This window comes from Centroberyx gerrardi, chromosome 19, assembly GCF_048128805.1.
Source record: "Centroberyx gerrardi isolate f3 chromosome 19, fCenGer3.hap1.cur.20231027, whole genome shotgun sequence".
Taxonomy (NCBI): domain Eukaryota; kingdom Metazoa; phylum Chordata; class Actinopteri; order Beryciformes; family Berycidae; genus Centroberyx; species Centroberyx gerrardi.
The window spans coordinates 21,882,110-21,897,877 of record NC_136015.1 but is presented as its reverse complement, the minus strand read 5'-3'; the positions used below and the strand labels follow the sequence as shown (position 1 = coordinate 21,897,877).

At 41.3% G+C, this 15,768-nt stretch overlaps 1 protein-coding gene across 1 annotated transcript in view; it reads left to right on the top strand.

The window, feature by feature from the left end:
- Positions 1–3,784: 3,784 nt before the first annotated feature.
- atp1a3a (ATPase Na+/K+ transporting subunit alpha 3a) overlaps positions 3,785–15,768 on the top strand; it is a 28,977-nt gene continuing 16,993 nt past the window's right edge. Inside the window, exons 1-7 of the mRNA XM_071911110.2 lie at positions 3,785–3,832; positions 4,624–4,827; positions 8,005–8,118; positions 9,966–10,100; positions 11,368–11,485; positions 13,602–13,690; positions 13,951–14,130. Coding sequence (XP_071767211.1) covers positions 3,785–3,832; positions 4,624–4,827; positions 8,005–8,118; positions 9,966–10,100; positions 11,368–11,485; positions 13,602–13,690; positions 13,951–14,130 — 888 coding nt within the window. The remainder of the gene's footprint in view (positions 3,833–4,623; positions 4,828–8,004; positions 8,119–9,965; positions 10,101–11,367; positions 11,486–13,601; positions 13,691–13,950; positions 14,131–15,768) is intronic.

Below are 15,768 nucleotides of genomic sequence, written 5' to 3'. Positions count from 1 at the left end.
GAGTCTCCCTGCTCTTTTTCCCCTCTCATCTTTCCAACCGTCTGCCTCAATACAGTAAAAGCGCTGAGGGGAGCGGAGTGAAAAAATGTCGATATACAACTGTCAGACATGAGTGCGCAGGATTCAAACAACAAACAACATTTAAGAAGTAGAAGAAGAAGAACCTGTGAAGGAGAATCTCCACGGGCTTAAATAGTGAATTGTATAGGAAGGGATGCTACTAAAAACACATAAAGAGTAGACGCATGCACAGTTACACACACACACACATACACACACACATGCATACAGAGAAAAGCCTCATGCACACGTATACATATCCGCATATTGTGCACCTTAATGTAGGACACCGCTGATTACAAATATCCCAGGATGCATTTAACAATTAGTGTCAGGGTTTTGTTTTTTTTCTGAATGGTCCTCTCTCTCTCTCTCTCTCTCTCTCTCTCTCTCCTGTGTGTTTCTCACCCTCCGGACCCGGCGGGTGGAGGGAGGCAGCGGTCTGGACGGCGGCAGCCTAAATAGCCGTGGTGTAAATGGCAGTTTAAGTGGAGCTCTTGAGACGGATCCGGCGGTCTAATGATGCCAGATCTAATCAGGGAGTCTCAAGCTCCTCTCTCTCTCCGGGGGGATTACTTCTAAGTTTGGACCTCAAACTAGATGTTTTGACTGGTGCCTTGAAAATGGGAGAGAAATCAGAGTTTAGCAGCCTGGTACGTTTTCACAGACGTGTGAAAATAGGTTGTTTTGGGGCGTTCAAGATCTGCCAGCTGTAACTGTTTCGCAATTTGAGTGGAAATTGCAAGTAGGGCACAGATATTGACCAAAAATCTAATTGTGATTATTTGACAGAATATAGCAATTGCGATTTAATCTGCGATTCATATCATCACGTTTTTCTTGTCATAAAGTTCTAAAATTGAACTTTAAATTTTTTTTAAAGAAAATTGATTTTGTTAAAAAAAAAAAATAGATGTCAGTGTGCATGATTTACTGAGTTTGAGTCTGATGAAAGGTTTTCACCAATATTGTATTGATTCATGGAACAAAGATTACCTGCAGCTCTAAAACACCTTGTTTAGAAATACATTTTGGAAGCAATTAATTGCCTTTGCGATTTGGAAACTGCAGAAGTTCATATTGCGATTTCAATTTTTTATTTTTTATTAATTGTTCAGCTCTAATTGGCAAAAGGCTTGTCTTTGCTTGTCTTGTTGTGTTTCCATTAGATAGAAAGAGTGTCTTGGTTTGGAATCTACTATTGTGGTTTTACTGCAGTAAACACCGGCTCGTTCCATGAGGTCGACTGACCAGGTGAATCTGGATGAAAGACATGAGGATTTTTAAGCCTTGAGACAGTTGAGACGTGTATTGGAAAAAAAGGGCAGCGGGCGCATATTCAAGGGGGCGTACCTACTACCTAATATTTTGTACACACTAGTTTGGGGTGCTGAGGTGAAGGAGCAACAGATAATACAGTGGTTTATGATTCAAACTGTGCTGTTTGGGGCGTCTCTGTGGTTTTGTGAAGAATACAGCAGCATCTGCCATCGTTCTGTTCACTGAGTTGACTGTAAAATGTTTGGGAGCTTGAATATTAGCTTGACTTTGACAGGATTGTATCCATGTACTTAGTTAACAACAGAATAAATCAATTAATAATTTAGCCATCAACTTCACACGTGACTATCATGCATCAGTGCACAAAACTGCACAAAAAACTACTTGGCTTACTTCTGTACCTAACGCTTTATTATTGATGATACATAAATATTGCAATATTCTCTCGGTTTGACTCTTGCTCTCATTATTCACAGCTTGTAATGGAGGCGATACATGAATTTAAGCTCATTCTACTCTTGCTCTTATGTACATCACTCTCAATCAACTGTAAGTGAGGGCCAAACTGAGTGATCTTGTGTGTGTGTGTGTGTGTGTGTGTGTGTGTGTGTGTTGCAGTACGGACGGTCGGACAGCTACCGCGTGGCGACCACGCAGGACAAGGATGAGAAGGAGTCGCCCAAGAAGAAGGGAGGCAAGGATCTGGACGACCTGAAGAAGGAAGTTCCACTGGTACGTACGCTGCTTCCTGCTTCCTGCTTCCTGCTTCCTGCTTCCTGCTTCCTGCTTCCTGCTTCCTGCGACAGAGCGAGCCAGCTGCCTCAGACGCTGGTGGTGCCTTCTGGGTCAAATGCTGTAGTAGTTTCAAATAATTCTCATTGTTTGTTTTAACCTACTAGGAGCACCAGATGGGTGGGGAACACAAGCACCCAAAAATCATATTTGAAAATGTTTTTAGCATGATAACAAGAGTCATTATCTGCTTATATCTGAAAGTCAGTGTTGTCTATGTTTCTTAGCTGACGCTATCTGAATTGTCCTGATACAGTAAAATAGATTTTTCTGAACAAATTTGGTACAAATTTACTAAGTAGGTGGAAACAAATGCCAAGAATTATTTGCAAATTCTGTTTTTGCTCAGGTCTGGTTTAATATCGCAAATTCTCCACTAATGATGAGGGTTCAGAAGGAAAAGAAAGAAGATGATTTGTTGTCAGAACTTCACTCCAGTAGAGAACTGTTCAGAGAAAAATAGATTTTGAAAGGATTTTTATTTTTAAATCAAAGCAAAAAAAAATGGTCATAATCACACACACACACAATAAACAGGAGCCTTGAAGATATGAAATGAGAGAAAGAGAAGTCTATAGAAAGTGAATAGAAGTCCAAGAAGAGACGTCAATAGAAAATGAATAGAAGTCCAGGAAGAGACGTCAACAGAAAGTGAATAGAAGTCCAGGAAGAGACGTCAATAGAAAGTGAATAGATGCATGTATATAGATGCACACCACACCACACCAGGTGTGGTGTGTGGTGTGTGTTGTGTGGTGTGTGGTGTCTGGTGTGTGGTGTTTGGTGTCTGGTGTGTGGTGTCTGGTGTGTGGTGTGTGGTGTGTGGTGTTTGGTGTGTGATGTTTGGTGTGGTGTGTGTGGTGTGTGTGTGTGGTGTCTGGTGTGTGGTGTGTGGTGTGTGGTGTGTGGTGTTTGGTGTGTGATGTTTGGTGTGGTGTGTGGTGTGTGGTGTGTGGTGTTTGGTGTGGTGTGTGGTGTTTGGTGTGTGATGTTTGGTGTGGTGTGTGTGGTGTGTGTGTGTGGTGTCTGGTGTGTGGTGTGTGTTGTGTGGTAGCAGCTGTGTACAGTAGTTGTGGTGTGAGTAACAGGTCAGATCAATTTAATCCTGTTTTGAAGGATTTCCTCCTGTATGGGGCAGGAAGCCAAACCCACGGAATATCCCTTTACTACAAAACTGAGCCGGGCAAAATGTGATACAGTATCCATCTTGGAAAAAAAATACCTGAATTTACAAATTGAATATTTCCAAAATACAGAAGAATTTTCGTCAACCAAGGACTTATGTTGCGTACTATCCTTTAAAAAGAACATTTATTTGTTATTATTGTTATTATTAATAGGTGCCAGTTTAGACAACTACAGCAATCTTTTTGAAAGTTAATTTATGTCACTTTTCTGCGGTTGAAATCTCACTTGACTCTATCTGAACTGTCCTGACATGGTAAACCCCACCCATCTGGTGCTCAGTGTGATTTAAAACTAACGCTAAGAATTACTTGCAAGTATTATGGTTTTCGTGAAAACAAGCCACAAAACATAATCATTTATATTGATTGATATTATCATTAGGTTACATAATTTATTTGACATATCATTGAAATGTCAAGTTTATTTATTTGTCCGTCTCTTCTCTCTGCAGACGGAACACAAGATGTCTGTTGAGGAGGTTTGCCGGAAATACAGCACTGATATCGTCCAGGTAAATTATTCCTCAGATGTTTTCTCAAATATGAAATATGTCCTAAACACAGTTGTTCATTCAGTTGTTTCCCTGCTGATGTAATACAGTGTCAAAGGTTCAACAGTTATTACATCTGTTTTAAAAATCAGTTAGCTTATGTTAGTGTTTATTTAACCTAAGTGTGTCCCATTAACAACTCCCCTTTCCTTTCCTCACTCATTTCCACTTTCTCTCCTGTCTCCTCTCCTCTCCTCTCCTCTCCTTTCCTTTCCTTTGCTTCCCTTTCCTTTCCTCTCCTCTCCTCTCCTCTCCTCTCCTTTCCTTTCCTTTCCTTTGCTTCCCTTTCCTTTCCTCTCCTCTCCTCTCCTTTCCTTTCCTTTGCTTCCCTTTCCTCTCCTCTCCTCTCCTCTCCTCTCCTTTCCTTTCCTTTGCTTCCCTTTCCTCTCCTCTCCTCTCCTTTCCTTTCCTTCCCTTTCCTCTCCTCTCCTCTCCTTTCCTTTGCTTCCCTTTCCTCTCCTCTCCTCTCCTCTCCTCTCCTTTCCTTTCCTTCCCTTCCCTTTCCTCTCCTCTCCTCTTCCCCCACCTCTCCCTCCTTCCCCCCTTCATCCTTCCTCTATCCTTCCCTCCCTTCCTCCTACCTTACTTTCCTCCTTCTCTCCATCTCTATCTCGATCCTTTACCTCTCCCCTGTTCCACTCCCTCCCTGCCCTATCCTCCCTTCATCCCTCCCACCTTCACACACCCACCCTTTACTCCTTCCCTCCCTTCCTTTCCGCCCCTCTCCTTTTCCTTCTCTACCTCCCTCTCAGGGTTTGACCAATGCTAAGGCAGCAGAGTACCTGGCCCGGGACGGTCCCAACGCCCTGACCCCGCCCCCCACCACCCCGGAGTGGGTCAAGTTCTGCCGCCAGCTGTTCGGTGGCTTCTCCATCCTGCTGTGGACCGGCGCCATCCTCTGCTTCCTGGCCTACGCCATCCAGGCCGCCACAGAGGACGAGCCAGCTGGGGATAACGTAAGTGGAGGGGTGGAAGGATGGAGGAAGGATAGATAGATAGATAGATAGATAGATAGATAGATAGATAGATAGATAGAAGGTAAATGTGCAAGGAAGGAGGCATTTATATGTTTTAATTTATAGTATAAGTCTTCACAGTCTGGAAAAAAACCAAAAGAATCGGATCATGGTGCATTCCCAATAGGAAGCAGTAAATTTAATGAATTTTAAATCAACTTAAGTGCTTCCCCATTTAAGTGTCTCACACTAGGCTACATTTTAAATTACTGAAAATTAAGGTACTTTAAATCGGCAAAAAATCAGCAAAGGAATTTCCATTGCCGCCAATCCCTGATGTATTTGTTCAATTGCCCTAATAGATAGATAGATAGATAGATAGATAATCTAAACTACAAAGGAAGGTAAACTATCAGCTGCACTACCAGCTGCTTGCTAGTTGACAGTTCTCGTATTTCAAATGTTTACAAAAAGTGATGCAAACCACTGTAGCTTCATCTAGCAGTGGCTGGAGGATTCTTCTCTCACTTAACAAATGCAGTCAGTCACTGAGATGTAACTGCAACCGCTAATATATAACAGTAGATACTTGTGTTTCTAGCTGGTGCACTGGTGCATTGTGGGTCCGTACACAGATTTTCAGTGAAAGGAAACCTTGTCTATTGTACAATCTCTGGTTTAGCTGATCCATAACACAATTAGAAGAATAAGTTTGACTCCTAAAATCCATAATCATCATGATGAGACAGGATAAATCAAAAGTAAAATGAAAAAATGTTTCTATAGGTGAGAGAAGTCAGATATCAAACATCTGAGGGGTCACATATTCGAAGGAAGCTGTTTCAGTGTGTTGAATATCAATCGCTGCGATAGTTTGAACCTTCTGCCCTCCAGCAAATCACCTCAGGGAGCAATCTGCTGAGTCATGAGGGAAGCCCTCTGGAGGGACAGCGCAGTGTCAGGGACAGCGGCGTGTCAGCTGTTTTGCCGAGTCATGGCGACCAGACCCGTCCTTAGGCTGACAGATAGCATCGCATTAGCGTCCATTTTGGGCAGGGCCGCAGGGAGCGCGTCACTCCCGGCGTTGTAACAGCAGGGTAAGAGGAGGGTCAGCTCTGTCGGTGACGGGTCAGAGCGCAGAGGAGAGCCGGGGGACTGAGGCTAAACAGCTGTGACACAGACAGCGCCGGGCTCAGACCAGAGGGACGGACTCAGGCTGAAACACAGACAGAGACGGGAGAGAGTCAGTCAGCTGAAACAGTGCGACTGAGGCGGTATCAGACTCACAACAGAGACACAAACTCAGATGAGCAGGAAGGGCCTGAGACACGGGGGCAGCAGCGGCGTGGAGGATGATGGGAAACTGTTTCCAGCTGCGGCACAGGTTGAGGATACGGGACGCAGGATGCTCACTGTGGGAAGATTGTCAAAAGATATGAACTAGGCTTTCTAACTGTGCCGCCTTCTGCTCCGGTTGCCTTATGTTGGATTTCCATTTGATTTAGGAAATAGAAAAATATGATAAAAAACAATTCATGTATATTTGACCACAGAGGATAGCTCAAGGAAGTGTTACTGAAAACACTTATTTCCATTGTGGTCCTTGACAAGATAACAGTGACTTTTGATCTTGATCTATTGCAAAACACAAAAAAAACACAAAAAATCATAGGGTATACATGGTACTAGCTAAATTTTCTCAATACTGGCCAGTTCTCAATATGTCCCATACTAATGTTCTCACCTCCTGTCACCAAAAACCGTCCCAGCTCCCTGTCCTGAAGGGTGGCTTGAGTAAAACACTGGAGGCAAACAGGCTAGTTGCCTAAAAATGGGGAAACTTTTGTTATATCAGGGTTAGGGTTTGCACAATAGCCCAAACAAAAACAAAAAAAATATGGCAAAAAAAAGATAATTTCCAAATGCAGCTGCCCTTTAGAAACAGTTTAAAAGCTACAGCCGTAGACAACAATGCATGAACATACAGTCGAAACAGACAGAAGAGAGACAATGTCAGTCAAGTAAAGTTTATTTATATAGCACAAGTCGCTCACAAGGCAACTCAAAGTGCTTTACATGATTAAAAGAGAAAGATAAAGATAAAGACAGAGATGAATGAAAGAAAAAAATGCTTCTGAACACTGAAAGTTAGAGTAAGAGCAACATTATAAAATCAGTGTGAGTGTTACAGTATAAAAATCAAAGTTCTGTCTATACAGATAAATACATACATAAACATGCACACATATTTACACATATTAGGAGTTAAAGTGCTAAGAGGTTAATTATAGGCAATGGAAAACAGTTTTAAGCCTAGGTTGTGTAAGATAATTTGGAAGTCTGTTCCAGTTCCAGTTTCTGCCTCACCATGTTTTGTAAAACAGAGAGACAGATAAAGGTAGACTAGATGCCAGACAGCTTTTATACAAATATGAAGACTCTCAACAGCCAGATCCATGGACAGACAAAAGATAGATAGGCTGCTAAAGCTGAAGGCCATCACATTATATAACCTGCACTTACTTATATAACAGACAGACGTTGCAGACAACAGTGGACAGACAGAAAGAGTAAGCTAGACAGTGAAACCAAAGCAAGCAGACAGCGAGAGAAAGGCACGACATGACAGATATTGTGGTGCAGTCATAAAAACAATGACAACCAACGGATGGACAGAGTCCAGTTGAGTAAATCCAAATCAAACCAGATGCTGCTGTTAACAGGATATGAAAAAGAAATTAAAGGCTTAGAGAGGATTTGTGTTATTTCTAGAATTTATTTACAGGCCTCAACTTCCTGAAATAGCCTGTTTGCGTCTCTCGTTCCTCTAAAGTCCAGCGTTTCATGTCAAGATGTCTATTTTCATTAGATGATTTGAAAAGTTGCTCTCTCCCTCTCTGTCTCTATCGTCTATTTTTCCCCTCTTTTGCTGATATCAGGTATATTTTTAGAGAAATGTGAAGTTAATTCATTTCTGCATTGAATCTGACAGTCACGTCTTTCTTCTCCCTCTCTCTCTCTCTCTTTCTCTCCCTCTCTCTCTCTCTCTCTCTCTCTCTCCCTCTCTCTCTCTCTCTTTCTCTCCCTCTCTCTCCCTCTCTCTCTCTCTCTTTCTCTCCCTCTCTCTCCCTCTCTCTCTCTCTCTCTCCCTCTCTCCCTCTCTCTCCCTCTCTGTAGTTGTACCTGGGTATCGTGCTCTCAGCTGTCGTCATCATCACCGGCTGCTTCTCCTACTTCCAGGAGGCCAAGAGCTCCAAGATCATGGAGTCCTTCAAGAACATGGTTCCTCAGGTAATTTAAACTGAACCAGAGGCTTTCATTGGACCTCAAGACGAGTCACAATATACAGTATATATATATATATATATAATCCCAAAATATGCTGGTGTTATTTACTGGAAAATGTTATATTTGTCTGAAGCTAGGGGTGTTATCATGCTGCCAAAACATCCCCAACTCCCTTAAATGTAAGATATTGTAGGCTTAGAGGAATATTCTTTATACCCGTTAAGTGACGAAAACATAGATACCCAAATCATCCAAGTTCCTGGTAGACTGTTTGTTCTTCATGCTAAGACTTTAGCATGCACTACTGAGCGATTAATAATGAATAGTATTTTCTCAAAAGTGAGAAAATGAGAACTTGTAGCAGCTCTAAAATGAAATATTAAGTAATTTTAAATGATTTGTGGCTAAGTCACGTATGACATAAAATAACATACTGGGGGGGACACATGGATGATTCTGGTGTCTATGTTCTCATCACTTAACACTTCACATCATGCAATAACTTAGAGAGTATTCCTTTAATACAGTAGTGGAGTCCAGTAGGTTACCAGCAAAACATTGACGAAGGCCTGTCTCTTATAATAGTCTGGATCCTCTTGTTTTAGCGTATACAGTAGGTGCATGTCTATTTTAAAAACCTTTTATGAATACTAAACTGTTATATTAGACTATTTTAGCCCACAAACTCACAGTCTGAAGTGGGTAAAAGCTGGTGGCTGGTTCACACTCATCCTCTGCTTCTAGTTTCCATTCCAAAGTGTGTATTTATAGATCTTCAGTGAGCCAAACGTAAACATCTATTTTGTATTTATGTTAGCTTGTTGTGATATTAGTCATGTTGGCCTTTACATATTTATCTGTTTCCACTGTCGACAGACTTTAAAATAACAAGAATTATGTGATGTTAATGGGCATAAACAGAGACTTCCAATTTGAAACGTACAAATATCCAGCTGTCTGCAGTGAGAGCAGTGGATTAGTGACAGAGAAACAACTGTTTTGGATAGGGATTAACATCCAGGAGAGTGGGAATCCATCCTTATAACCATAACACACTGTTGTTATTGTCCGTCTTCCTTCTTTACTATAACACTGTGCCTCTATTTCTGCATGTCTCTTCTTTCTCTCTTCCACTTTTCTCCTTTTACGCTGCGGTAAACCTGCTGAAAGCCAATTTTTGCAGTTGTTTTTTATTCACTTAAACTGAGAATATCCAGTGAAAACCTCTCAGAATACGTTTTTTCACCCCAAGACTCAGGTGCAGGCTTTTGATAAATACCTATAAAACATCAAACCAGCTTTTTGTCATTCGTAGACAATGTAACCTGAAGAGAATGAGAGTTCATTGTAAATAGAGTGCAGGCAGTGTGACTGGACCTGCTCCCTGTAGACTGATAAATCGGGTAACTTCATCTATTTTCCCCTGGGGATCTTAAAAGTTTCATCTTAATTTAAACTGCTGTCTGCTTGTCATGTAATGTGTTGTGTTACTCCTTTTTGATGTGAAATTGAGCTGCTTGGGATGTGAGATGAATAGCTGTGAGGTATTAGAGTATTGAAGTACTATCTCACCTCCTCTCTCACCTCTCTCTAAATAGCGTCTTTACAAAGTTTTTGCTTTATTTTTGGCACATTTAGAGGCTTTAACTTTCTGAAATAGCAGCCTCTCCCTCCTGTATTCACTTTCATCAAAAAGGGAAAAAGGGCTTTATGTTAAAAGTTATTTGTCATAATTCTCCTTAAAATAACTCTCTCTCTCTCTCTCTCCCTCTCTCTCTCTCTCTCTCTCTCTCTCTCTCTCTCTCTCTCTCTCTCTCTCTCCCCCTCTCTCTCTCCCTCTGTGTTCCCAGCAAGCCCTGGTGATCCGTGAGGGGGAAAAGATGCAGATCAACGCTGAGGAGGTTGTGGCAGGAGACCTGGTGGAGGTGAAAGGAGGAGACCGGATCCCCGCCGACCTCCGCGTCATCTCCTCCCACGGCTGCAAGGTGAGCTGCAGACAGACACTCAGACACTCAGAGAAACATACAGACCACAGGAGATGACAACATCTACTGAAATGCAGTCTGCACCAGATGCTGCAGGATTTACACTCTTTTATACTTTTTATTTTTCATTTGTGCTGACAAAAATGAAAGGAAAATGAAAGAAAAATAAAAGTAACAAGTGATAAGTTAGTAGTTACTACAAAAAAGTAGTCTGAGTAGAAAACAAGATAGGAGCAGGAGCGCTTCTGGTATTCCCAAACAAACTACAGGTGCATTGAGGAAAAATAATAAAAAGAAATAAAAAGAAAAGGCTAAATTAAAGCCACAAAAGAGTGGTAATGTGGCTAAAACATCCAGGTCCAGGCACTCGTGTAGGTTTGGAAGTAAAAACTATTTAATGTCTGGTTTAAAGAATTACACAAATGTGTTTTGGCTCATGCCTTCATAGCAGAAAGTGTTAAATTCTAATTGGTAATCTGAGTAGTTTCATGTGTTACGCTGCTCCAGTCTGTCAGTAGAGGACTGTGGCTGTACTGGGAGACTCCCAGGTGTGAGTGTGTGTATGTGAGTGTGTGTATGTGAGTGTGTGTGTAACTGTATGAAATGGAAATGGAAATGAGCCTGCATGCTCAGCAAACCCCTTCTCTGGATAAATAAAGGTTAAAAACAACAATAACCAGCAAGGATATGATGGATGGTGACGTTCAACCCCTTATGTTAACATGACCTGCAGGTTCAGCATCAACCCAACCAGGCACAACATTTTTACAGTATGATAATACGGCACTGTAAAAGTCATATTAAAACAGCTTAGGAAACAAATGTAACTGATATCAGGAAGATATTTAGGTCCTGATTTCACAAAACGATGCAGGCAGCAGCGGACGTTGCCTCGGCTTTCATTCTGGCGCTGTATTTACTCTGGTTTTCAGCGTTGGTGCAGGCTTTCATATCATTTCAATGTCAAAATGTTTGCTGGTTAATTACTCTATTATGTAAAATGAAAGCACATAGAGATAGACAGCAACACAAACACAGAGGCACAGAAAACAGACGGGAAAACACAAAATACACAGCAGACACAGAGATGCAACTAAGTGTGAACACAGAAAACACACAATCTGCCTCTCAGTGTTGCTTAATTCCCAATGTTATCATACACACACTCTCTCTCTCTCTCTCTGTCTCTGTCTCTGTCTCTCTCTCTCACACACACACACACACACACACACACACTAATCCAATCCGTTTCTCCTGTTGTGCCCAGGTGGACAACTCTTCCCTGACCGGCGAATCAGAGCCCCAGACCAGGTCACCTGACTGTACCCATGACAACCCCCTGGAGACCCGCAACATCGCCTTCTTCTCCACCAACTGTGTCGAAGGTGAGGTCACCGTCAGAACTGTGATTATCTTTAACACGGCCATAACCATCTTCATCATAACCATCATCATCATCATCATCATCATCACATGTACATATCATCCTCCTCCTCTTCCTCCATTACCATAATCTTCATCACCAGTAAACACTCTCACTCTCTTATCACAGTTAGCTTTCCTGGTTTTTCCATCTTCTAATTATTTCAGTCTTATTCCATTATTCTGATATTTTTTTCCTCTTCCAATTTCACTTTCCTCTTTCGGTTCTTTCATTTTTCACCCTACAAACGTTTAGTTTTAGTTTCGTTTTTATTTAGTTTCAGTTCTAGTTTTTGTATTTTTGGTGGGAGTGGGATTTTTTTTAAAGATATCATGGTACAAGTTTAGAAAAGGTATTTTGTATGTTTTTGAAATTGGCATTGTGTAATACAAAAAAATACAACAATAATTTTTTTTTTCATTTATTTGCATTAATTTAATATATTCATTTGATATATCCTCAACTAATTTAAAGGTGGGACCACATCAAAATGCATTATTTTTTACCCTGCACATGAACAAAACTGAGATGAGATGAAGATGAGAACTAAAGATGAAGATGAAAACTAAAAACATTTCACCTGCTTCATCATTACAACACGTGTTTTTCTGCAAAGTGCCTCAGTCTCCATTACCAGTGTTCCTCTAGCGCTAGAAAACACACCGACTCTCTGTTCTCCTCTGTTTTCTCCTATTGGGCCAGTCTGGTATCCATGGCAACGCATCACTCGCCATTTTAACGAGCACTCAGCGCCTCCTGCTCTTTCATCTTCCTCTTCTTCTTTCACCATCCATTCTTTTTCACTCCCTCTGTGCTTCTTCTCTAGTATACTGTGTCAATATTATGTCAATATTTCTGTTTCTTCCCCACTCTCCATCTTGTGTCAATATTAGTCTGTGTGTGTGTGTGTGTGTGTGTGTGTGTGTGTGTGTGTGTGTTTGTGTTCCAGTTCAGTGCTCAGATAGTCTTGCAAACAAAGATGCTCCACATTAGCTTTTTTCTGTAGGCCGAGGTCAAGGTGTTGAGCTGGAGAAGAGAACAAGGAGGAGGGGACAGTGACATCACTGGAGCCCAATGAACAGTGGAATATGAATTAATGAAAATTGACCTATACATATTTTATAGTCCCGTTCTGCTCTCCCATGATATGGCTGGTAACCTAAGGCCTGTAGTGTAGCGGAGGGTTTTGTTATATTCAAACCATTCAAATCCATTCAAAACTTCAAAAGCCAAAGAGGATCTAAGTCATTCTGTTGTTAAAAGTCTCAAATCTTAAATTGGCAATCTGAAAATTAAGTGATGGACGATTTCTCAGCCTTAATGAGCCTTCGTCAGATTTCCCAGATCTTTGGTTAGCAGACAAGGTAGAGAATGCGTAATAATACACAGAATAAAAACATGTAACAAATCACCACAACATAGACTGTACAGACAAGTCAGAGTAAAAGTATCACCAACACTTCCACTGATAAACTGAGCCACCTATCAGGCTTCGTTATTAAAAATTTTACCCACCTTTTCTAGGGTTTATGATGTAAATTCATGGTTAACGTCACAGTAAATGGTATCAAACTGATGTAAGTTATATGAGGATAGGGTCTTTGAAGGGGGAAAAAAGCATAAATGAATGCTTTTCTAAAAATATTATAGATTTTTGTTAATATTAGTGTCTGATTGCCTTATCATGATCATAGACTGGAGGTCATAGTTTGCTCATATTTCCATCTGCTGCGACACCAACAGCCTCTAACTGCTGTGGCTCTATCTGAAAAGAGCATGGTGTATGGTGCCCTCCTATGGACAAATTCATACATTGCACATAAAATTAAAAGTCTAAAGTCTTACGCCATCCATGCATCCATCCATCCATCCATCTATCCATCCATCCTATCATCCCTCAATCCCTTCTGTCCATCCATTCATCTTTACTAGCCTATGTTTTCTTCTTTCTCTGTCTCTGTCCCTCGCCTTCTCTCTTCTTTCTGAAACAGATATGTATATATTTTCTATATACTTTCATAACACCTCCTCCCTCTTCTTCTTCTTCTTCTTCTTCTTCTTCTTCTTACTCTGTCCAGGAACGGCGCGTGGTATCGTGGTGTGTACCGGCGATCGTACAGTGATGGGCCGCATCGCCACCCTGACCTCAGGCCTGGAGACTGGCAAGGTATCATATCTATAAATATGATAAATGCAGGAACTAGCAAAAGTCCAAAGGGATTTGTTGAATGATCCTAAAGCGTCAAATTCAACAAAAAACACTTTGCATGCAAAAAAAAAAAAATACTTAAGTTATTAAAAAGAAACAACAGCCAGGATACAAGCGAAAACTCAAATTGTGGTCAAGTTTTAATCAACCATCTCAATCTACAATGTTTCTCTTCTTCTTCTTCTTCTTCTTCTTCTTCTTCTTCTTCTTCTGGTAAGACGCCCATCGCCAAGGAGATCGAGCACTTCATCCACCTGATCACGGGCGTGGCCGTCTTCCTGGGCGTCACCTTCTTCATCCTGTCAATCATCCTGGGCTACTCCTGGCTGGAGGCCGTCATCTTCCTCATCGGCATCATCGTCGCCAACGTGCCCGAGGGGCTGCTGGCCACTGTCACTGTGAGTGTGTGTGTGTGTGTGTGTGTGTGTTTTGTATATGTACAGTGTGTGTGTGTGTGTGTGTGTGTGTTTTGTATATGTACAGTGTGTGTGTGTGTGTGTGTGGGTTGGGTGGGGACGTGGTGGGTGTTAATGTTTGTAGTGTATTTTTTTAATCTGTTGGAGGGGCAGGAATGTTAAAGTATGTCTTTTTAGAGTGTGTGTGTGTGTGTGTGTGTGTGTGTGTGTGTGTGTGTGTGTGTGTGCGAATTTGACAAAGCTGTATGATTCCTTGGTTCCCAGATATTTTATATTTTCCAAAGTATGTTTCCCAGTACAGTATCTGTGTCTTACTTTCTTCTTCACTTACAGGATATTCTGCGCAGACTTGGGTCAAACAGTATTTTCAATACTTTTTATGATAAAAAGAGAGATCCAATACACTCCAAAAAATCTGTTTAAAAGCCTTTATTCTAGTTGACTTACAATTATGACTTACCAAATACAAGAAATACAGATTTTTTTTGGAGAGCCTTGGATCTCTCTTTCTGCCACATGGCCACTAGAGGGCTTTTATTTTCCTTAAAGGAGCACTCCGCCGTTTTTCAGCCTTCTCTCCATGTATCTGACGTTACAGGAGTAACGGTCAAATACATTGTGCTGCATTCGTTTACACTTTTTGTGTTCCCGAGGCTGGAGATCGAACGCACCCCAGACAGAAACTACAGGCGTTCTCCTCCTGCTGTGGTTGTAGCCAAGCTGTTTCTTTTAAATTCCCTCACCTCCACCTTCTCAAAAACTAAATTTTGTTATGCTACGAGGCAAATAATGGCAGATATGACATAAATGAGCTGTAAACTTCGAGGACATAACGGACGAGGATATGTTTTTTTTTAATAACATTTTGGCAGAATCAAGTGTTGGAGCTTATTTATATGAGCTGAAACTAAGCCTCCTAGTTGTTTTACACCTTTTTCTGGTTTGTTTTAGCCTCCTTGGGTGCCAGATGGGTGGAGTTTGCTACACTGGAATACACTGAATACAATGAATGCCACAAAGTTTCACTCATTACAGAAAAATTAGTCTCTTTACTGTAGTTTCACAGATCACCTGGCACTAACTGAATAATACATGTTACCAAACTCCCAAAAAAAATAAACTCTTTATCTGCCTCTATGCACCTATGTCCTGTTGGACCAGAACTTAGCTTTATGGCACTTACTCTCGTTCTCTCCTGACTAGATCCTGCTTGTGTTGTATTAAAATCTCATGTGTACTTTGGATGAAAGCGTCTGCTGCAAATGGGAAATTGTAAATTGTATTCCAAGCAGATTACAGGAAAAAAAAAAAACACTGCGAATAGTTTTTAGCTACTATTTGACCCATGTCTGATATTGTGTGCTTTCTCTGTGTGTGTGTGTGTGTGTGTGTGTGTCTGTGTAACTATGTGTCATATTTGGTGTGTTGTACAGTATTTTGGCTTATGGTGTCTCAGTGTGAGTCTGCTGTTTGTGTTGTGTTTCTGTCTCCCTGCTTCCCGTCTGTGTGCTCGTGTTTTGGTATCTCCTCTCTCTGTCTGTGTGCTCGTGTTTTGGTATCTCCTCTCTCTGTCTGTGTGCTCGTGTTTTGGTATCTCCTCTCTCTGTCTGTGTGCATCTC